General features: G+C 43.3%; 3 protein-coding genes across 3 annotated transcripts; 2 read left to right on the top strand and 1 right to left on the bottom strand.

Annotated features, from left to right (window-relative positions):
* The first annotated feature begins 5,557 nt into the window (after positions 1 to 5,557).
* zgc:92313 (uncharacterized protein LOC436869 homolog) lies at positions 5,558 to 9,732 on the top strand. The gene is made up of 6 exons (XM_053865973.1): positions 5,558 to 5,823; positions 5,977 to 6,089; positions 6,168 to 6,247; positions 8,405 to 8,676; positions 9,083 to 9,243; positions 9,324 to 9,732. Exons 1-6 carry the CDS (start codon positions 5,781 to 5,783, stop codon positions 9,576 to 9,578), a joined length of 924 nt encoding a protein of 307 aa, XP_053721948.1. The 5' UTR covers positions 5,558 to 5,780; the 3' UTR covers positions 9,579 to 9,732.
* A 432-nt stretch (positions 9,733 to 10,164) lies between these two features.
* Positions 10,165 to 20,188, bottom strand: mapk7 (mitogen-activated protein kinase 7). Its single transcript, XM_053865971.1, has 7 exons — positions 20,013 to 20,188; positions 18,760 to 19,023; positions 18,513 to 18,678; positions 14,447 to 15,951; positions 12,453 to 13,465; positions 12,240 to 12,370; positions 10,165 to 10,410 (listed from the first exon to the last, which is right to left on the bottom strand). Exons 2-7 carry the CDS (start codon positions 19,019 to 19,021, stop codon positions 10,263 to 10,265), a joined length of 3,225 nt encoding a protein of 1,074 aa, XP_053721946.1. The 5' UTR covers positions 19,022 to 19,023; positions 20,013 to 20,188; the 3' UTR covers positions 10,165 to 10,262.
* Positions 20,189 to 20,634: 446 nt separating this feature from the next.
* On the top strand, positions 20,635 to 22,648 carry vkorc1 (vitamin K epoxide reductase complex, subunit 1). Its single transcript, XM_053865974.1, has 3 exons — positions 20,635 to 20,898; positions 21,160 to 21,269; positions 22,205 to 22,648. The coding sequence occupies exons 1-3, from the start codon at positions 20,717 to 20,719 to the stop codon at positions 22,417 to 22,419; spliced, it is 507 nt and encodes a 168-aa protein (XP_053721949.1). The 5' UTR covers positions 20,635 to 20,716; the 3' UTR covers positions 22,420 to 22,648.
* Positions 22,649 to 24,208: the final 1,560 nt, after the last annotated feature.

The following is a 24,208-nucleotide window of genomic DNA, read 5'->3' as shown; positions in this document are numbered from 1 at the left end:
AGGGGGGGGCTCTGGAGAGAAGTGAGTCTGCGGGCGTTCTTGTCCTCCAAGCGATGGAGAGAGAAAGAGAGAGAGAGAGAGAAAGCAAGAGAGAGAGAGGAGGGGAAGGAGGGGAGAGGCAGAGAGCCACCGAGGGGTGACAAAGTGAGTCAACATCAGTGTCAAGTTTGAACTTAATGCCAGTGAGAGGAGGAGGGGAGGCCGAGAGAGTGGAGCATAAAGCAGATAATGGAGTGATAGTGGATGATAAATAGGTGATGGAATCCAAACTTAGACAAAATCACATTCAAACCATCGTAGGATCAAACTTGAACTCCAAGTTCCTCCAAAAACATTTCTCCTGATGTCCAAGTGGTCCGACTGAAGCTGGTGACAAGCAGTGAAAGCTAAACAGCGCCACAATCCAAATCATCCTCCACGGCATCAAAACATGCTGATGGAAACACTATGGTTATGAAGCCTTAACATCAGTAAGGTGTGATGGCCATCTGCGTTTTGGCTACTTTGGTGCCCTACCACTCCCCAGCTGGTTCTAAGTGGCAACGTTCAGGATCCAGGATGTCCCTCGGCCTTTGCCCAAAATGATCCTTGACTGGTACCTGTGAACTAGGACTGCTGAGTCAGTGATAAATTGAACGCTAATTGTAACAGCCTCAAAAGCAAAACTCATCTTGGTAGAAGTCTATGAACATCTCAATTACCGCGAGCAAACTAAATCTGAAAACACCTAACACCAACGACACACTCACATGTAGGGGATAATCTCGAGAGTAAATACTATGAAACATTACATATACAATATAAATACTTAGGAGTGTTTTTCAGAATAAAATGAAAGTGAACATCGTGCAAGTAGAAGCACTGTAATGTGGTAAGTTAAAATAAATAAATAAAATTCCTCTGTTTGTATTAGTTATGACATGAGGATTTGTTATGGCTATGATTTCATGACATCACAGAAGGGATGGAAGGGGGTCAGGAGAATTTACCACCTGTTAAAGGTGACTCTCCTCACAGAGAAGTCTTCCATGAAAGAGTGACACCTCTTCACCTGCTAGCCGACCCAGAGCCGAGGGACAATGCACTGCGGTTGTTTGGCTCCAGAGCAGGTTAGAGGAGCACCAGAGACACCGCAGGTCTGATGTGGGTCGCAGCTAATGACGCAGGTATGACGGGGTCTTTGCAGGATTGAAAAGGGCGAGAGCAGAGTAAACCAGAGTTTAAATATATCTCTCTGAAGCAGAAGGGAAAGAGATGGAGGATAGAAGCGAGGAGGCAGAGGAGAGCGATGGAGTGAAGAGGAAGTATGTGACTTTGGGGTGGGTGCAGGGGCTCGGGGATGGGGAGGGTGCCAGCTTGTTTTATTTCCGGTTGACAAGACTTTGCGCTCCCTTTCTCTCTGTCGCTCCCTCTCTCTTTCATACTCTGCTATTCTTTTGCCGCTGCCCCCATTGCTCTGTGCCCCCCCTCCTCTCTGTTACTTTCCTTCGAGACGTGCCTTGGAGAAAGAAAAGGACTTGACAAGTTCAAAGGTAAAGAAAAAGAAGAAGAACATTGTTTGGTAGAAGCTATCAGTTCATTTTCTTCAATCTAGGCAATATTTAGGACAACATTATTTGCAGTTTATGGGCAGAAGTCCACATGCAGTATCAATGAGTCTGAGACTACATCGGTTAAGAACAAAGCTGTGACATTACAGGGTTTGTCACACTATTTCCAGTCTCTCCTTGGACAGTCCATGACATGCATGCATGCAGTATTGTGTTTCATAGGATGGGCCTTCCTTCTGTCACCAAAGCCAAAGCTATTGCAGCTGCTTCCAGGTGGCAGTGGTCAGCACTTGCACTAAATACAACTACTACAATTACTAGATGCTGACTTTATAGTTAAGCTGGGGCATGGATGGAGGCTGTTACAGTCATGATGAAATGGCAATTTCACTTTTACACTTCAAAAATTGCGTAATTTCTTGCACTAGTCAGGGCAGAGTATGAATCTGAAGACAACTGGGCATGAGCAGGACCTCCAAAATGAAATTGTTATTACACTTTTTTATGATATAACTTAAGGGAGAATTGCTATTTGATAACTTCCGACCAAAGTATTATATATTACTTTTTAATCGTACTACTTACTCCTCGTGAGGTTATTTGTCTAAATTTCACTCTTATTTATCCTCTACAAATGACAAATATCTTTTGAGAAATTTTCATCAACAATTAAAGTAACAGGAAGAACAATTCACTCTTTATATCATAATACTGTATCCAGTATTTTGCAACAAAAAAAAAAACTGAAGCTATTTGTAATGTATATCTTGAAGTAAAGACAGGTGTGAAGTTTAAACCTAAATAGTTTTCTCACTGAGTAAATATACTAGAGATGAAAAAGATAACTTTGAAATCTGGTCTTGCAACCTTTTGTTTACCAAGCGGCACTCTTTTGTTCTAGCATTATTCCAAATCATTCTTATTGTGTTCCAGTTGCTGGAATGTGGCCTAACCTATGTGATCTCTGTGTGCTGAGTGCACTAGTGTGTGTGCTGCATGTGTGTGACGGCGCGTGCTTCACTGCAAAGATTCATGTAGCTCCAGGACATGCATTTTTTTTAGTGCATCTTGTTAGTTCATTCCTGTCACCTCTCTCTCTCCCTCTCTTCCCCTCTCTCTCACCATCCCTTGCTTTTTCATGGCTGAAGGGGGGATGGTGATGGGGTGGTGGACGAAGGGAGGGAAATGGGGGTGGGGGGTGGCGGCAGTGGAGGCAGTCGCCATGGTAACGATGCCAGGACAAATAATCATCAAGATGTTAAAATAAAAACAAACGGGAGAGCATTATAATTGCTCCTGCTGACTGATCCCATAATGCACTCATATATTATGAGTGAGGGGAGCAGAGAGGAAGCGGACCCCCCGCACAAAACCCACTGTCACTACTACAAGAGATTTTCGGACGCCCCTCCGGCAGACACATGTGACGTCCACGCAGGCGCACCTTCATGGTCTTCCTGGATAACTTTTGATGACCTGCTCATTATGGAATTCCCTAAGAGTGATTTTTTCGTGAGTGTCTCCTCTCTTTTCTCTTTGTCCCTCCATCTCCTGCTCTTCCTCTACTGTTGTGTAGCCCCGGGCAATACTGTGATGTGTCCTCCCTCTGTCCCTCCCTCCCACTCCCTCTCTCTCTGTCCCTGTCACCTTCAATTGCTCTGTGAAACTAGACACAGTGCCTGGGGCATGAAGGGATGGGAGGGAGGAGAGAAGGGTGGGCTCGTGAAAAAAGTGAGACGCACAGACAGACAGACAGCAGCGCGGAGAGACAGAGGGAGGACACATTTGCCATCATGTGAAAAATAGACATGTTGTGTTCACACTGAGATGTGACACATTCAACTAAACAAACCCAGAGGAAAGCATCACCTCTCCTTTACAGGGCTGTTTACGACCTTCGACCTGGTGTTTTTCGCCTATTGATCGATCTTTACGTTTCAGATTTTTGCTTCACAGATGGAAACGTGGTTTACCTTCTATCCAGACCACTCCTAAACACACACGTACACGGAGGTCCGATTTCACAACAGCCTGTCAACAGTGCCGCCTCACAGAACTGAGCGCCACAAATAAAAGTGTGTATTATGGCCTGCCTTGCCAAAAAACAAGTTGTCACCATAAAAAGAGGTCACACTGGACCACCTTTGATTACGGCACAATAAGCCCTAGCCGCGTCACATGATTTACATTCAGAGTTGCGAGATCTTGTGACGGGAGAGTCCGACCACTGTGGATAACCTCCTGCTCTCACTAAAGACTCTCAATGGGATTAAAATATGTTTCCTAAGGGGCCACATTATATGCCGTGACGGTCGTATGGGCCCATCATAGATGGACAGCAGAAAAGAGTCTGAAGTTTAACTCAGATTCAACTGTAGTTTGCATTAAATATATATAAATATGTTTCTTGATTAAACAGATTTCTTCATTTTATTTATTCATTTTATATTAGTTAAACATGAACCATAAATATCAAATGAGCTTTGCTAAATGTGGGAAAAAAAGACCTTCCTAAAATAATTTGATCTAACGCTTTGACAAAACTATCATTGGTAGTTTTGCTCTTACCACGTGAGAGTTGCATAAATAAAGGCATAGAGTCGCACTTTGGCCTTGTCTGGGCTTGAGTCTGGACTCTCTTGTCCACCCAAGCGTGAAAATGACGTTTCAGGCGCAACTCTTTCATAACTTGATGAATCAAGGCATCATCATTTTTGAAATAGGCTGATGCTATTGGAAGAAAAAAAAAATCCAACGATGGAATAAACTGGTCATTCAGTGTATTTGTGGAGTCAGCAGACCCCGTTCGTAGGAGGCAATATGTGGCTGAGCTGAAGGCCAAGTGCAACAACCCTGACTAGTTAAATCCAAAGGGCAACTTTTCCCTCCAACATTTGTTAAATCTGTGATCTACTGGAGCAATTTGATACAATGCATCCCAGCAAATGGACGAATGGGAACACAAGAGGTGCTTACATTAGCTATCACTCAAGGGATGCGGAGCCGAACCAGACAGAATAACTAGAGGACTTAGATGTTTCGCCAAAAATGGTAATGCTTGTGTGGAATTGTTGCAACTGTTACAAAAAAAAAAAAAAAAAAAAAAAAACAATGGTAAGCTACATGCTAAGCAACAAAAATAAAAGTGCCACTTTATTTATTAAAAAAGACACAGTTTAGTTAAACATGTTCCCTTTTGAATTCTGGTGAAAGAGCCTGCACTGGCAACCTTCTTTTAGGCCTTTGGTCTCAGTGAAAAATTTTCAGGCTCTGTGCGTCAGTGATGACTGAGAGATCTCGCATTAAGAGCTGTTTTTAAGAGCTGCATTTGTAGTATTGCCATAGTTCTTAGTTTTGTGATAGCTCCACACATTCGGTGAAACCCCAAATGACATCACACTCTAGCCTTTAGTAAAGATGTAGCGGGGTTGTCTTCTCCACCATCTCTGTTATGGTACTTTCAGCTTGTGCTAGAACCAGCTGCCCTGTGACATCAGGATGCTGCATATAGCAACTATATATATATATATATATATATATATATATATATATATATATATATATATATATATATATATATATATATATATATATATATATACATTTTGGGACATTTTAAATCGATTCTGAATTTAGAAAAGGAAAATGGCGAATTCTTATGTGAATCCAGGAGGACAAACACTCCCAAAACCTACCGTCACATAGAACCCTAACCCAATCAGCAGAGTCGATTTAAAAAAAAAAAAAAAAATGTCTTGCACGCCGCAGCCTGCCGTGTACCAGTACAACCAGCGTCCGTTACTAGACAGTATTTCCTTCCAAAATGATCTCCGAGACAGGAAGTTGACTACCTGAGCCTCAGTTTCAAAGGCGGGCTCACTCGCTCAAGTCCTTCATTCTAATTGGCCAACACAGGTGAGCAGGGCAGGGCTCGTGCTGTGATTGGGGGAATAGCGCGCAGGTTGTCAGCTGGTTGTCTTGGCCATTTTTCAACAAATCTCCAGTGAGTGGCATCAGTCCGTGGCTAGGTTACACCGCCTGCTTGGTGCAACTGTTATATTCTTTTTTTTTTTTTTTTAACATTTCCTGCCCGTTAAAAAGACTGTTATTTGTCAATACTAGGAGGAGGAGGACGAACGGTCGATCAACTCGCCCAACTTTTCCGCGCCGAGGCCAACGCCTAACGGTGTTTTTTTTCTTTAACATAGTAGATTTCTTTTTCAAAAGAACATGTTTCGGTCTCCACTACCTGTGGTTTTGTGGTGTGTAACAGGTGAGTTGATCCCCCCCACCCCACCCACCCTCCGCCATTTCTTTGTCGCGCTGGCTCCCCTGTGTTTGTGGACTCTCTGTCTTGTGTTTACGCTGAGTTTTGAGCGCTACATGGTCAATGTCGACGTGAAAGTGTGTTCATGCTCGTTTCCAGGTGTCTTGGTGTCACTCGGACAGGAATGTGGTCGCCCACCTGTGTTGGAGAACAGGATCGTGGGAGGGATGGACTCCTCAGAGGGGGCTTGGCCGTGGCAGGTGGACGTGCAGGTGGACATCTTCCCTCGCGCCTTATATATTGACCGTTGTTCGTGTCGAGTTTTGAAAGCGTGACCGACCTCTTTCCAGACGGAGACCGCTGGCCATGTGTGTGGAGGGTCCATCATCAGCGAGAACTGGGTCCTGTCTGCTGCCCATTGTTTCCCCAAGTAAGTTTTCAAATGACGTCACTGTGCCCGCTCTGCAGCACACTCGAATGTTTCTGACGCATAAACAAGTCCACACCAAAGACGAATTTTCATTTCACTTGAGTTATTGCTGAACACAGGAAACGTGTGACATTATTACATTATCGTGAAATTTGGTTTTTAAATTAGGCCACAGTCTCTGTGGTAGGTGCGAGAATAATGTGTATGGAGATGATTTAACTGCACAGAAATGATTGTGTTTCACGTATTAAAACATAATGTAGGTGTGTTTAGTGTGATGAAAAATAAACTGTTGTCGCCAAGGTTATGATAGTTGGGATTTTTCATTATTTTTCATTTTTATCTAGTTTTGAATTTTTGTATTCACATTCAGTTAGTTTGGATTTGTTTTGAGTGGGTTGGCTAATTTAAAATTTTTTTTGCTTTTTTTTTTTTTAAGTTTTTATTAGTTTTAGTGGTGGTTTTAGTTTTATGTTTTTGTTCCTTCAATATGGGGTATTGCAACAAGATTGAAGATTGAAATATGTCACAAAAGTAGTCAGTAATACTAACACTCAACAAAAGATACTATGCTTAAAAAAAAAAAAGTTTGGAAAGCTTTTGCCCATCTAGCACCATCGCACAAGTGACGTCACAGTTCATCTGGGTGTTTGGCAAAAGGAAACAATCATTTTCCCTTCTGTGTAATGAGTGATGGAGGGCAATGAATGGAGTTGGGTATGAACCTTTCAATTGTTGGATTCTGCAACACCTGCTGTTCGATGTCAAAGGCAGTATCTGGCTGTGCGCAATAATCTCTTAAAGGCGGATGATTAAAATACATTTGGTAGCTTTTTAAAAGCGCAGGCTGCATCTCCCACAGCAGCTGGCAGCTGTCAGTCAGTGTGCAAGTCGACCAAAAACAGGTAGCGCAGATATGCATCATCTTTGGAAACAACATTTTTGACTGCCCCTACTCGAACCCTCGTGCTGCATGCGACCTGCTGTATAGCAGCTCATGCTGAAACAGTGGATCCTCTCAAGGACCTGGAGTATATTATTTGGAACCCATCCAAAATTGGAACCGGTTCCCCATGCCCAACCCTACTGAACACCCAGATAATTATCCTACACTTCAACTGATATCAGATTCAGTTGGACCCGTGTTTCCTGTTGACGCCGTGTTGGCTGGAGACTGTTCAGCCTGCCGCTTGCTACTGTGGTTAAAATATTGGCTTCCATGCGATTTTTGCGAGACACGCCTGCCATCATGATCACGTGAATGACATCTCTGTGTTGTGGTAGGTCAGGAGAAATAGTTTCACCTTCACCAGCGGACTCCACTCATTGTTCATCTCCAAATAAGGCTGGCCAACATTTAATTGTTTGATACATGTTTACAGCAGCACCACCGTATTGTCACTCCTTTATGCTCTTCTCTTTCCTTCTGACAAGTGATCTGAAAGTTAGACGTCTGTGTTAGACTGGCAGAAGAAGTATGAGATCCTGAATGCCTGAGTCACATTTTCTTGTACTTAGTGCAACCTGAAATACTGTTTCATCTAACACAGGCCTGTTAGGTGGCAGCAGGATTGATGTTTTCTGACCCCGCCCTTCTTTTCCAAACCATTCTGACTTATTCACGTCAGTTGAACTCTTGTTCCTCATGATGTGTCAGGGCCAGGTCAAGGCTTTGTTTTATAAGTATTTATTCTTCGCCACTCCAGAATCTCTCTCAGGTGTGAGCACTTCCACCAGACTTCTTGTGAATTTCTGTCGTGACAAATGTGTGGCAAGTTGCCGAGTGCTTGGCAACTTACTAACGTTCTGAAGTGAGGAGGGAATCTGACGGACTCTGGGTCATTCATCGAATGGCATGAAGCATGTGTTTACATCAAAGTGTAAGATTAAACAAAGTTTAATCTGTGGATTTGTGGTACATCGTGTAATTCCATGTATTGGAAGAGGACTTTGGACAGTGAAAAGTGATGTCTTTTATAAATGAATTGCGGGCTGAACATGAGTCACTGACAGTAAATTCTCTCAGGTCTTAACTCAACTATCACTTGATTTTTCAAATGCCGGCCCTGCTTCCGCTCACACAAGCCTTAAGAGTTTCGAAAGCAGTTTGGAGTTTTCGCTGTTATTTATTCACGTTTTCTTCCCTCTTGACTGCAGCCCGTCTGACGTTAGCCGTTACATCATATACGCCGGACGGCACCAGCTGAACGGCTTCAACCCGCACCAGACAGTGCATCGTGTTAGGCAGGTGGTGATCCCGTCCGGATACGTGGAGCCTCACCAAGGGCAGGATGTGGCGCTGGTTCAGCTGTCCAGCCCGGTCACCTGGTCAGACTACATCCGTCCTGTGTGCCTGCCGTCCTCTGACACGCTGTTTCCAGCCGGCATGCCCTGCTATGTCACCGGCTGGGGAAACATCCGGAACGACGGTAAGGGTGCTTGTCCATCACTTCTAACAAGTGGAACCGCATTCATTATTTCACTACTGTGGCTTTGATTTGAAGTGGCGATGGAAGAGGCTCGACTAAAGTTCATTTCTGTTGGTTTGTGGTTGCTAATATGAAGGAAGATCCTTCATTTCACTGTAAATGGATTTTAGAAAATAAATGATGTTAGGACTGAAACACAAGAGAAGAAAGTCCAACTCTTGCAAATGTCCAGTCATTCTCTCCATCATGCTCTGAGTTATCAGGCGTGTATCACTTTGATCTTCTCAAATAATGAATTTCACACTTTTATGTGTAGTTTTTTTGTCAGTTATGGTAATTTGACTAAACATAACCTTCAATGGACTGGATGTTACAGTTGCTCCCTCTCCACTGTTTCTCCCACTAGTTCCTCTACAAGGGATCGGGACCCTACAGGAAGTGCAGGTGCCCATCATCTCCCGCCATTCATGTCAGGACATGTACCTGGTGAACCCCAGTGAGCAAGTGGACATCCTTTATGACATGATCTGTGCTGGATACCAAGAGGGGGCCAAGGATTCTTGTCAGGTACTGCCGGATCAGGCCATCATTCGGAAGCTGATGGGCTCTGAATGTGCCTTGGTTTCTGATGTTTTTGTTCGTGTCAGGGCGATTCCGGGGGGCCTCTTGTCTGCCAGATGGTGAACGGGACCTGGGTCCAGGCTGGAGTTGTGAGTTTCGGACTGGGCTGTGCCGAGGCCAACAAGCCGGGTGTCTACGCCAGACTGACCAGCTTCTCCGGCTTTATCCGCGACACGTCACCTGGGATCCGGCTGTATGGAGGAGCAAATGCCAACTGTTGTGGTCACACTGCTTTGGTGGTGAGTGTTCTGGCCACAGCACTAGTTCTGCTTTGGAGATGAGCACTGTGGCTCCATAACAGGAGTGACAGCTGCTGTTGTACGTCTGCGGGCCTGAACTGAACAATTGTACGTGATGCTAAGATCTAAAACCATGAGATTTCTTTTAGAGCTGTCGTTTTGATACATTTTAAATCAGCTAATTTGTGTTTTGTATGAGAAATAAATTAAGATGATTCTGAAATTCTACCTTCTGTTTTCCGTGTATTTATGTGTGTTATCACAAGTGCAATTACTGGAGCCTTCAGTGCACACAGTGAGCTTTAACTCTGATGGACTTTAGTCATCACATCCACATTTTAAAAAAAGGTTCGACGAACGATGATCCAGGCTTCTGAACCATCATTTGACAGAATTAGAAACACGGTCTTATTTTTCCACCAAGCATTTTTGAAATTCAGTTTTGTACAGTTATGGCCTCATTTGTTTTCTTTACATAACACATACAGAATCCGTCTGAAGAACATGATGCGCAGCTTTTGCTTTCATTATGTGTCTACTTGCAGCAGTCCTGCAACCTACTTGATGTTTATATCAGTTGCGTTTACGCCGTAATGAATGGCATTAAAAAAAAAGTTTGACAGTGTGACACTAGACAAACACATTTTAATGGTCTCATCTGACAGTTAACTACAAATGCTGTTTTTTTAAATTAAAGTTTTCATGTACACAACGCGTCCAGTGAAATCATGCGTCAGGTTGCATGGTGTCAGAGAGGATCATGGGAGAGCCCAGCTGCAGCTCCTGCTGTAAAGACTCCAGGTCTGCCGGCGTCATTCGGTGGACCTCGTTCCAGTCGGACAACAGGGAGGCAGAGAGTGGAGCCGAGTCAAAACTGCAGGAAGAAAAGACCTCTCAGCCACAGCACTCAGTCAAGGTTGTTATGAACCACTTCACCGAATGACATCAAACATGTCCTTCAACTAGCTGGGCTGACTTATTTCAAACCATTTGAAGCAGCCGGGTTGGAATCTACATAACCACATTCTTACTAAAACATTGATGGCTGATGCTTGGGCCTCTGTCTCAAGACCATATTTTCAAGGTCTGATCTATGTTCATCTTGTCATTTGCTGATATGATTGTCCACTGAATGCAAAGTGACACATGCTGAACTTGTTAATGACTAAGAAGGGAAAGTCATGTTTGTCTCATCTGATGATATTCTTCACCCTAGCTGCTTGCAAACATAACACCATGAACTTAGAAGCAGTGCCTCATTGAGAGGCTACTGAGATAAGGGTAAGACAAAGTCAATGGTTGAGACATTCAACCAAAGACTCCTGATAAGGTATCAATGAAGTCTGGGGAGACGGCAAGGTTTCCGCCACATATAAACTAGGGTGGCGCCCTGCCATGGCTAAAATGAGAGCCACCACGCCATCAAAAAATGATCTTTTTTAAAGATGAAACCTCAGATGATCAAATGTATTTAAACAAAGTGCAAACATCGAAACTAACGGATAACTAGTGATGGGCCAGTGAGGCTTCATGTCCTTATTTTTAGAGCCTAGTAGGTGGCGCTGTGGGTCTAAAAATAAGGCAAAGCTTCATTGAAACGGCTGTTCAAAGATTTTAGAGCAGAGTGTGCCGTCTAGTGGGCTCTGAAAATAAGGACACTGTTTCATAAAGCCTCATCAGCCCATCGCTATGGACAACACATGATCGAGTATGATGCTCACAGAACTCAAGTCACACATTCAGTGGCTCCAGCAGAGTTTTAAAAAATCCTGGCTGAAACCCTGAACAGTATGTCAACTTTCTGTCCACTGTGCTTTGCATGGGCTTCTCAACCTCGCATCTGATGTGTGTTTTGAGCTGTGCACCCAGATCTGTTTTGTCTCCAATACTTTCAACAACTTCTTTAACTGATAACTTGACATCTCAGAACTGACTGCATTACAATGGTCTTGTCAAGGCCATACCTTCTGTGATTACAGAAGTCTTTTGTCTTTGAAAAAAAGGAACCTTCTCCACCAAGGAGGTTATGTTCTCAACGGCAGTGGTGCAATCAAAAATTGTCTCCATCAATCACACACAGAAAGTGCACAGAAAGACTCAAATAAACAAACATATTTGAACAAAACTGTCAGGAAGGGCAGGAAATGAGCTAGGGATATGATTTCAGTGGGACTCTGTAGGTTCACTGTGAATCACAATGGCAAGTAGACATGTTCTGTAGCCAGTTGGATCTTGGTCACTGTCCAGTTGTCCAGTTACAAAAAACATTTTTTTTCAACAATAGAAAAAATTCAACACACAGTTCTCCTTATGTGATGAAAGTGTCCTATTTTTTTTTCTTTGCATTAAATTTAAAGGTCTCAGGCTGAATGTGAACCAGGCACCTATTGATTCGTGGTGATATGTGCCAACCACAAGGCCTCTGTGAAGTAACATGCAAATGAGATCCAAACATTGCGTGTGGATAACATATATTTATAAAAAAAGAACCAAGTTAAAGTTGGTCATTTCAGAGACAACTATATGTCTGTGTGCAGCGTGACTGAGTCCCATGCTGTGTTGTGCCAATTGTTGACCAGGTGACAGAGCCACTACTACACTAGCTAAAGCTTCAGACCCAAATCACCAAAAAGTCTGTGCTTCAGCCTCCCTAAACCATCTCTGTGTGCTGCCCCTTTCTTGTGAGGCCAAGTTGAAAGTTACCTGTCCCGGTCGCAGTGTTGCAGGTCCGTGAGCGACTGGCTGAGCAGATCATCGAGGTCAAAGCCAACACCATAACCTGCTCCGCTCCCTTTAGGGGTGACTGAGAATACTGGGGGCAGCACATCCTCCACCTGAGAATAGAGGGAAACCTGAGTGACCTCAGGGAACAACTGGCCACTTTGCTTCCAATAGACTTTGACTGTGAAGACGTACCTGAGACTTGGAGAGCTGCAGTGTCACAGTGTGGATATCTGGTGCGGCCGAGGGCTCCTGCTGCCCAGTGTCAGTGAACCCCAGGCTCGGGTGGCGCTGCGAGGGTACAGCCGACGTCCCACAAAGCTGTGCCATTGGTTTGTCTCCCACAGAGGAGCAAAGTTTCTCCAAGGATCCTGTGCTTGCTGCTGCTGGGAGAGAGTTCATGCTCCTTTGACCTCCAATCTCAATGTTGCCATTAGTCTCTGTGGTGGCCGGCGTTTGGTCTTTGTTCAAAAAAGTCTCTAGGGGGAGCAGCAGGGGCTGTTGAGGATGTGCTAAGGGCTGCAGTTGAGTCTGCGAAAAGGCTGCTGGTGTTGCCTGAGAGGTTCTGCACGGTTGCTGTGTTGACTGTGACTCTGGTGGTTGCCCACTCCAGCTGACCCCACTTTGGTTGAGCATATTATTTTTCACAAAACCATCCTGGGTCGTCACCATCTCTCTTGCTCCTGCTCCAGCTGCAGCGGCCTCTGCTGGTTTCATCTGGCTCAGGGAAAACAGCTGCTGGCTGCCGGGAGGCTGAGGAAAAGGCTGCGGGTTTGGTTTCATCTGAGAGATTAAATGTTCGTGAGACTGAAACTTCCTTCTGTCTTTGTCCATATTATTGTTCCCTTCTTCCAGGACTCCATGTTTGCAGCTCACGTTACACTCTTTCGTCTTGGCTCTGTCGCTAGCTGTAGTTCTCTCATTACAGCTGTACCTCATCTTTGTCCAACGCTGCAGAAGGCTTTTGTCGTCGTCGCTGAGCAAGACCCCACCCAGCGAGTCTCCTTTCTTTCCCTCCTTCTTCTCCTTTTCCCTCAATTTCTTTTCCCGCTCTCTTGCTCGCTCTTGCCTCTTTCTTCTCTTCTCCTCTCGCTCGCGTTGACGCTCCTGGGCCGTGACAGGCCGACGTAGCTCAGATAGAGACGAGTGCGAGGAAGAGACGCCTCCTCCTGTGCCAGTGTCAGTGCTCAATGCAGTCGAACCTCCATCTGCAAATACAAATAAATAAATAAAATGACTGTCTGCTTCATTTCGAACAATCTCATTCATTGCACACTTGAACAGCAACACTAGCAACACACCTGTCCTTTTCTCCACCCATAATCTGTGTGCTTTAGACTCAGTCTAAAGCAAACACTTTAAGGAAATTATTCAAATGATGACTGTTTGACTGGCATTATAACTACACCACCTGGATGTTGCACAACATTGAGTTAGGTTAACAGCACAAGCAAGACTGAGTTTGAATAGAATAGTGAGCTGGCATCCACTGGTGCAGAGAGAAAAGCACAAATTCAAATTCTTTTGGCAACACTTTATATTAACCATAAGTAAACTAATGACATGGTAATAACTTATTAGTAACTATGGTGAGTTTAGGGTGAATTCTGCTGACCATGATAGCATAAAAGATGCTAGCATAAAAGCCAGTGAACATTCATGGTCACATTAAAATATCCAACAGACCAGATTAAGAGTCAGGATTTGAATACTAAGGACTAAAGGTTGGGTCTAAAAATGTTTCCATATTTGGTCCAGACTGCAAGAGGCCTTTGGGAATTTTAAGAATCACATCCAAGTGTGGTTGCCTCATTTAAACTGTCAAGTGAATTACCAAATTAGGTCTTAAAAACTGTAAACAAAGATAAGTAAATGGTGAAAAAGTCAAAGAATACACGCACTTAAAAAAAACCCCAAATGACTGTTAAGAGACTCCCAAATACAAATGTAGCCCTGACGTGTGGTTAAAAGTGATGGGCCAAGGAAGGTCAATGTAAACAGACTTTTAGACTGGTGTGACTAAAAGTATTTTTGGAATCCAGAATGAGCATCAATGACATTAGTTTATATGCAACAGTTACCTAATTGCGTTCCAAAACAATACCTTACACGTATAAGATCAATTTCATTAAATCTGGTTGACTTGGAAGTTGATTTTATTACACTAAATGAGTTCCAAAACAACGTACCACCTCTGGCTTTATTTCGGAACAAAGCCTTGAGAGCAGCTTTGGTGTCCTCAGATATTGCGCCTTCTTTTCTGGTGTTCTCTCCCGGAGCTGCGGCGGACCTCACACTCTTTGGCAGCGACTGTGAGAGCGAGTGCGAGAGCGACTGGGCTTGTGCTGTCGAGAGGGTCAGGGAGGGAACAGTGGTGGGCAAGGGTATCACAGGTCGCGCCAGCCGTGCGGGGCTCGAGCTGGGCCCCCCCTGGTTCATGGACTGGCACGGGGCGGGCTGAGTCATGGGAGTGGGATTGCTGGCATGCTGCGTCTCACTGTCTGGCACTGTCGCAGGTATGGGCTCCTGGCTGGACACCGGTGTGGTCAGATCGATGGTCTCCGGCTGACCGCTGTCTGAGTTGGCACTAGCCATGTCTACATCCACTGGGTCGCTTTTGCCTTTTGTGAAACATGGGAAGCTGTGGGTCACTTGGGGGAGCACAATTTCTTTGTGGAAGGGTTTTATCTGATTTGGAAATGAGTGACCTTCTTCGGATGCAGCATTGAGGTTTCTGTCTTGTTGTGATTCCTCCTCTCTCACCTGCTTCTGCCGGATTTGTGCAGCTTGTGAGTGCTGTGTTGCCTGGGAGGCCTGAACCGTGCTGCTGCCGCTGCTGCTTTGAGTCGGGGCCGCTCCAGTTCTTCCGTTTGCTCTCATCAGGGGCTTAAACTGCAGCCTCTGCCTGCCGCTCTGCTTGCTCCGATGGAAGTCCTGAATCTCCATCAGAATCGCCTCCTTGATTTGTTCTCTGTTCATCTGCACTTTGTCAAATTCAAAGTCGAAAGCTGGAACACAAATGGGCTCATCGTCCGCGTCGTGATACTTGGCCAGGTAAGGATGCTCCAGAGCCTGAGTCACGCTGATCCTTTCACGGGGGTCGAAGCGCAACATCGCCCCCAGCAGGTCCAGAGCCTCTGGCTCGGCTTGTGGATACAGTCTGGCTAGAGGAAGGGAGGACCTGGAGGGTAGACTCTGGACATACGAGCGCACTCTGTCTGCCCTAATAGAACCGATCAGGCTGTCGGGAGGGGTTCCTAGCACCGTCAGAATCAGCTGCAGCTGGTGAACATAGTGTTTGCCAGGAAAAAGCTGCTTGCGTCCGAGCATTTCTGCAAAAATGCAGCCCACGGACCACAAGTCAATGGCCAAGCTATAGTGATTTAATGAGAGCAGAAGTTCAGGGGCACGGTACCATCGGGTTGCGACATATTCCGTCATAAAAGAATGTGACTCTTCGGGATGGGAACTTAAACCCCGCGCCATTCCAAAGTCCCCTATTTTTAGCTCACAGTTCTCATTCACCAGCAGGTTGGAGGGTTTGAGGTCACGGTGGATGACATTGGCAGAGTGCACGTACTTAAGGCCGCGGAGGAGCTGGTATAGGAAGTAGCGTGTGTGCTCAGGTGTGAGCGTCTGAGCAGAGTGTATTATCTGGTGCAAGTCACTCTCCATCAGATCCAGCACCACGTACCTGCACAATTAAAAGACGTGACATTAGATTACTGTATAAAGGGGAGGCACTATCATTAGAGGCACATGGAAAACAGAAGGTGTAATGCAGAACACCAAGGAACGAGACACAACTGAATAGGATAAGCAAAAAGAATTTCATTAAAATAGCTTATTAAATTTTCGCAAGAGGATCGGTGCGAAACCTCTTGTAGAGGAAGTGCGGTGTCAAATTAAATTGAGGTAACTGGATCTATCCAAATTCTGGCCCGTCTGTACAGTTTCCCCACAAGAGGGCACCAGATCGCCGCAGATGTGCCGATTTTCTCCCATCCAAGTTAATCGCGACACTTGACGGAGATGGGTGAACAAAAAGGTGACAATACATCTGCGTGTTGTTTTTAGACCAACACTAGCAATTCCCTATGATCTAAGTGTGTGTGTGTGTGTAATTTGTTTATCCTACTTTGTGGTGACCAACACTCGATAAAACACTATCTGTGAGAGGACCACATGAGATAGTGGGGACGTTTGGCTGGTTCCCACTAGGTAACGCCTCAGTTTGAGGATGAAGACTTCAAAATAACAGGGTCATTATAATTAGGTTTATGTTTGGTTCAGAGTTCTGGTTAAGGTGAGCCATTAGGCATTCCTTTTCCCCCTTTCACAACTCCTATGAAAGACCAGTTCAAGTAAATCTTTTTTTTCCATCGTTCTGTACCATCTCAATTATTGATTAATTGCATTTGCGATTATACCGCAATATGATAAAACGTGATTTTCTAACCGTAAGGCTGCGATTTGACTGGTCACGTGACTTTCACGTTGGTGGCACAGCGCAACGGTGAATTACGAAGGTAAAATGGGTGCAAAAAGTGGCACATACCCGTAACACAAGACTCGTATCCATACGTCAGAGGCACATACGCGTAACTGCACATTTGTATCCGTAAAGCCCGTGGCACGCGCGTGTAAAAAGAAGATTTACATTCATACAAACACGAAAAGTAATTTCGCCTTCATTTTCTAAGTGCGCAGATACAAGTAGCTAAACACGAGCTCTTGAAACTGCAATTGTGACACATTGCTAAGTTTTCCACCTCAACCACCGCCAAAACGGGTGCAGAAGTTCGACATACTCGATCCTACATACACGATCGGTATGCGCATGCACCCTTTTGCATCTCTTCTCACACCTGTAAATAAAACTGATGCGCACTCGTAGAAGTGGCGGCAATACATGCCTGTTACTCCATGCGCGTTCCCGGTAGTCATGTGACGTCTATTGTCCAATCGGCTTTTTTTTATTACTAATTATGGGCTGTTTATGTTCAGACAGTGCTTAAAAAGTGCAATCTACGGTTACATGAAGAGTTGGACGTGTTAGAGTGGTAAAGCCACATATTGGTTTGCATTATTGTTGTAATATGCACTTTAGTTTGTGTGATTTATCAGTTTAGTAAGTCTACAGTTGAAACTGAAGTAGACAAATAAACCATCTTTCATTTTAATTCATGCTTCATTTGCCTTTATCTTAACATAAGAATAGCCTGTAAGGAAGAACAATTATATATACTGAATCACATAGGGTTTATTATAATACAGATTGATTTATTAGTTGTGTTTGCTGTAAAATACATGAGAAGAGGACCTTGAAAAATAATCACACATTTAATCGCAATCTTGAGAGAAAAAAAATCGCAATTAGATTATTTTCCAAAATCGTTCAGCCCTAACGTCAATTGGGCTAGACAAGAGTTGCCAACAGCTGGACAACAAACAACTGAATTCAATTGTTTCAGAAAGCACTTAGCATGTTAAAAGTTAACTATTTACGGCACTACAATCACACCCATCGACATCATGCGCTAAAAAGTTGATTTATCGTTTGAGATGTTCGCGACCAGAGGACTGTCTATATGGTTGCAATTTAACACATAACTAGTGAGGCTGTTGCTGAGGTGGTGTTTTTTTTCCAGTTGAATGGAGGTAAGTTAAGTTAGCTAATGTTTGGCTTATGATAATGAAGATGGCTTTGGCAATACAAGTGAGTCTAGGCTGCCGGGACATGTCAGGTGCTGCAGTTGACATGAAGTAATTCTCTGATATGAGTATTTGGAGACTAGATAGCTGAGGTTTTGTGTTAGACCTTGTTGTGACCCTGAACTTGTTTCTGGGTGTATTTTTTTTTTTATTTCTCTATGGTAATTTAAATAATAATAATGTTTTAGATTTTGGATAAGAAGGGCCTAACAGGTATAATAACTAAACTTTGTCTCAGTAGAGTAGTTTTTAGAAAGAAATAAATAGTAATAGTAATAATAATAATCATAATATCACTACAAGATGGTGGGTACTGCTGTTTAATGTGGCCTAACAATGACATTTTAAACTAATGAGAGGAATCGGATAAGCATCTGTATGTATGAGAGACCACGCAAGCGCTTAAAAAAATGCTACTACTTAAAATATATATATATATATATATATATATATATATCCAACCGCTGTATATGAATCCACTGTAAACAGTCAGATTTAAAAATTCCAGTCCATCCACATTGTATTTAAAAGTGCACTTACACAGACTTAAAGGCAGCATGAGGGAGGTTGGGCTGCAAGATGTCTTTGATAGCAATGATGTTGTCATGTTTGAAGTGTTTCAGAATCTTGAGCTCTCGCAGGGTCCGTTTGGCATTCGTCAGAACTTCAAATGCATTTGAGATCTTCTTTATTGCCACCTGCTGGCCTGGAACATGAATACAGAAGATTTAGGAATGAGGGGCTTGACAGCACAACAACCAAAACATCTGTATTAAATGAGTTGTACCATTGTCTCGTCTCCTCGCAGATGAAACGACACCATACGCTCCTGTGCCAATTGTCTCTATGACATCATATTCCTCACCAACATCAAACTTCACATCCAGCGAGTGTGCTTTAAGCAAAGCCAAGTTTTTGGCTGCTGTGCTGGTATCCGTACAGACAACGCCATGCTGGTTCTGGTCTTCTCTGCTTTTCTCTGTCGACATTATTTCAGGTGACATGGACACGGGCTGAATTTTCTCTTCTCCACTGTTCTCAGTTGTCATTTCTGAAAACAGACATTTACATAGTTTGAGTTAAATACATTTGTTTAACATACCACAGCTGTTCTGAGAAATCATTATGTTCTTAGTCTTTAAAAAAACGATTAATTGCGTGAATGCTCGTCACTATCATCACTACTTTCGCGTCTGTCTTTTTTTTTTATTATTTATACAATAAAACATTATATCCTATTGTTGTTTCCACTGATGCTGTTACTTTACAAACTTTTTTGCCTCAATATTCCACTAAATTCAATGTCACTGTTGTAGCCTAAGATGCTTTCATGCACCTTCCATGGAGCTGAGTTTGAGTCAACTATTTGGATTTGCTCGTTGTTTGTTAACATTCATCTTTAAAACGGCCCATAGACATTCAGTGTCTGTGCATGCATACATCAAAATGCCAAAGCCTTTCAATACACAATGCTACTATAGGAAATCAATGGTAAACTTCACACAATCTTCACATAAAGAACCTTTGAATTAGTAGTCACTTCTTTAACATGCTTTACTTGCAAAGTAAGAGTATCTTAATGTGCCACAAACTGGCACTGGAACTGTTGAGAGATCAGATCTTTTAGGTTGACGTTAAAATGTTGGCACACTTTATCAGGTCCTTGGGATGTAAAAAAAAAAAAAAAAAGAAATGTAAGGAAAATATATATGATAAAAAAAAAGAGGATCCAAGCTTTGTTAAGCTGTTGCCTCAGGACCAGGTGCATTGTCACTGTTGTCTTTTGACCAGCTAGTAAACGGACAAAACCTGCTTTATTGCCAATAAGACAATACAGGTTGATGTCCTATGACTTCAAGTAGCACTGTCTTGGTTCGGCCAGCGAGTAAACCGACGGCTAAATTCAGAATCTGTCGCATACAGGACTGTATAATTTAAGCATGTTTAGGTGAGAAATAGGAGCGAAATAACGTTTAAACGCACGCTTCAGTAGCAAACAGCCCGCTGTTTGACGCAGGGGCGTAGGCTCCTTTACGTTACCTCAGGCTGCGTCTTTCGAGGCATGTACGATGCTGGCTCGCGTCTTGTCCATCTAAAGCCAAGAAAACACACCCGTCCATTAGAAGACGATTTTCCTTGGAACACAAACTGTCTTCTGGTGTTAACAGAAGGCATTCAGCATGGCTGCCTGTTGTTTTTGTCCGCCGCTTCCTTGTTCTATTCCGCCTTGCGCTCGATTGACTCCGACTAGACCAATGAGGGAAAAGAAGCTGTATCTTACTGACCAATAGTAGCAGAGAACTATCTTATTAAAGGCGGGGCCTACGCTGGCGCTTCAGTGGGAGGGCCCTGCGGACAGTTACCTGAACCCGTAGAGCACAGTTGCTCTCATTGTTCTGTTCAGTGCATCGTTGCTGTCCCTCGACCTTCATCTCAATGAAAAAAATAGTAAAACAATTATGGATTGACAAGTCAAGGATAAGCGTTTTATGATACTCGTATTTACTCATGTCGGGGGAGTTCCAGATTGACAAAAATGTGTGCAATCTGAACAGGCAAAGTTCACTCAAAAACACACAAACGCCCCTCTGAACCGGGTCCAACATCTGTCCCGGCGCACCAATCAGAACTCGTAAAATCCACACAGCCAATCACAGGCCAGACTGGGTCCCTTAACACGTCGTTTCTAGGAGCCGAGCCTGTGAGGGGTCGCGTGTGCCGTGATTTTCCGTCTTCTGAATAAGATGGCAGTGGAACACAGTTTGCCGAAGTGGGAGAGGAAAGTGCGCGTTCTTCTCTGTGCGCTTGGTTTGTTTCTGTCAGTGTATGCCCTCCACGTCGAGCTGTCCAAGGAACAGGACCCGGACTACACAGCGATGTGCGACCTGGGGGCGTCGGTGAGCTGCTCCAAAGTTTTCACATCGAGGTACGAGTCCAGCACTTCGGAAAGCACTACCTGCGGGGCATAATGCTCTTTTGTTCTGTATTTAACCCGTAGACTTTGGATAAGCATTTAGAGCCAGGAGCAAAATATGTTGCTGATTTAAGATGGTTGACCTCTTTCATGGACGTGTGACCTCGTCGGTGCCACGTCTTACAAACCAGTGACATCACGCAACGCAAGCAATTCCGTTCCATGTCATCTCTGAAAATATATAAGGGTCTGTTGTTGTTTTTCTGTCTGCAGATGGGGACGTGGTTTTGGTTTGGTGCAGTTCTTAGTTGAGAAAGACAGTCCCTTAAACCAGCCCAACAGTGTGCTTGGCATCATATTCTACACTCTGCAGCTGGGCCTGGGTTAGTATGCAGTTTACACTTTTGTGTAGTCGCACCATGTGTATGTATGTTTTGTTTTTGTTTGTTTGTTTTGTTCATGTTTTTTAGGGGTTTCGATTAAAAATGATCTAATTAATCACAGTTTAATGATTTATTTGCCACAATAAGCCACATTTTTCAATTTCAATGAATTTGATGTACTTACGTACTACTATATGTGATGTGATTTACTGAATCAAATGATGGACACATACATTTAAACAACAAAATATTGTTTATTTTGCATCAGTTTGACAATAGCACAATAGTTTGTATATCACCTTATTTAAACTAAAGCCATATAGCTGTATAAGAATTTAAATTTTATAATAATTTCAAGTACATTCGGAGTAGTGGAAACCCTGGCTATTGTGTAGTGAAAAATCCCTGAACAAAAGCAAACAGTCCGTTTTTGTTTGCTTTTGTTCAGGGATTCCTCCATGTTTGTTGTTGTTGTTATCATCCTAGCTGCCACGTGTCTTGTGCATCAGTGTGATCAGTGGACCAGGAAGTCCTGCACTTACAAAGGTTCCCTGTTGTCTGGAGAGCAAACTGTTCAATTAAATTAAATTAAATATTTGTTGTTGTAATTAATTAATTAATTATTAATTAATCATAATTAACATGTTAAAATCCCAGCACATTTTTTGGTTGTATTTTATACATAGTTTGATGTCGTGTGTGTCACCAAAGAGGTCCAAAAAGGGCTGCCGACTAATGACATTACAACCCTCTGTATGCAATGCATATGGCAGAATTGACAATAAATCTACTTTACCCTACATAGTCAAGCATTCCACTCCAGTTCGCTCCAGTCAGCCAAGACTTCAGTATAACTGAGCGAACACTATTTCACATCTCTTGATGACGCTGCGTGATACGGTCAGAGAGCTTGAATGACATCTGTCTTCTTACAGGAATGTCCATGTCGGCCAAAGCAGCGTTGTTCCTAGTGTTTTCCTCCTGGGTGTCCGTGGCCGGCTCACTTTATCTGGCATCAATTCTGGCTTTTGTTCTTGGAGACTTCTGCATGGTCTGTGTGTCAACTTACATCGTCAACTTCGCTCTGCTCTTCACCAACCTCAAGCGACGCAGTGCCATTGAACGGAAGAAAGGAGAGAAGGACCAATAAAGCAGGTTGCTGTGGAATTTCAGAAGCATGTCTTCACTCCAAAATATGGAGTTAACTTTGGCTGTGAGTTTACAGATAATGCATAAAACATTATGTACCTCATTTTGTTCATTTGTATGGACTGGGTTCAAAGGTCATGGAAAGAACTAACGCTTCTCTTGTTTAGTCCTGTCATGCGTAAACTGTTAACTGTATGTGCATTTTTTAATACGTGAATAAAACACGTGGCCAGTCTTGACAATGTTTTCTTCATAAACTGATCTAAAAAAAATGCCTGTTCCTCATATGATCCACAAGAGGGAGGTGTTGTATCAGAAGTTTTCTACTTCACCATGATGAACTGCGGACCCCTGAACTAGCTACTTGCCCACAAACTCCATAAACAACCGAGGTTCATGGCTGTGATACAGGAGGACATGACGAGGATCGAAGAAGGGTCATGCTTTTAATAATGTCAGAACTCCTCACGATTTCCTTAGGCGTTTAAAAATTCATATTTAATGACAGGATATCTTCAGAGTTTCCGATACATAAATACACCACTGCTTATTTTAACATCTTATTAAAAATCTTAATTTTGAGAATGTTGTCAGTGCAGGTTTTTCAATTCATTACTCAACTTTGATGTCAATATTTAGAAAGGCTGTAGCTTGAAAATGGTTAGAGGTGAAGGCATGCTGTAAAAGAGAAGAATCCCACGTGTGATCCTAAGTTTGGGTCACATCTCATCTGTTTTCTATCACTCGGCAGCAGCCATGGTGAATTACACATATCGACTGGAGACACACATCTTTAAGGTACAATGAACGTTTGACTGCTGGGCTGCTCATCCCTGTCATTTACAGCAGGTCAGTGAACACCACTGCAGTGTCCAGCGTCCATTCTCAGTGTGTTTTCTCCCGCCTCTGCTGCTCCATCCTCAGTCATGAAACTACAACCTCCCTCCTCTCCTTGACCGGAGGCCTCACCCAAATTGAAATTGATCCGCCATCTGTTTGTGTATAGAACCTACGACACGTACCGTGTTTGCAGAGCGGCTTACCTAAATGCTGCAATGTTGCAATTTTACCACTTTGACGGCTAACAGGCTAGTAATGTTACGGAATGCAAATTAGAAGCACATTATGTATCGTGAGTGGAAAAAATGTGACACAACAACTTCAAGAGTACGCGAGAGAAGAGTCAAGAATTCAAAGGTCAGAAGCAACTGAACATCACGTAAAAGGGCGGAGACACATGGACACGAGATGCAGGAATCTGATCATTTCCAACAGTTATTGTCTCAATTATTGTTCCAATGAAGATGGTATTAATCCGTTTGAGGTTATCAATCTTCAGTAATACTTACTTTCGTACTTTATTATTTTTCTAGTCCAAGTCAGATTACAATTGATTTTTTGTAGCTCCGTTTTTGTTTCTCACTTTTGATACTGTTAGTCTCCACAACTGAGGTGTTAAAAGTCATATCTTTCTAAACATTGACTGCAGACCGTCAGCTCAACAGTGGAAACCAAACATATCAACAATGACTAGAAAACAAAGAGGACTGAGAAGAACAAAAGTATAACGACGTCGCATCCCTTTGCAAGCATGGAACTGCCTCGCGCTCAGATCCAGCTGGTTCAAACAACATCTTAAAGCCAGTGGCGGTGAGGTTCATGTGATCAGTGTTGAAATCCTAATCTTTAAACAATGGTCATGACATTGAAAAATAAGGTTATACTGCGTCACGACTGTGTAATTGGGTCAGTGACTATTGCTTTCTTAAGCTCTGACCGACTCTTATGCA

The sequence above is a fragment of the Synchiropus splendidus genome, chromosome 5 (assembly GCF_027744825.2).
Source record: "Synchiropus splendidus isolate RoL2022-P1 chromosome 5, RoL_Sspl_1.0, whole genome shotgun sequence".
NCBI lineage: Eukaryota > Metazoa > Chordata > Actinopteri > Syngnathiformes > Callionymidae > Synchiropus > Synchiropus splendidus.
The sequence above is the reverse complement of the archived record's forward strand: the minus strand, read 5'-3'. Positions and strand labels throughout refer to the sequence as shown.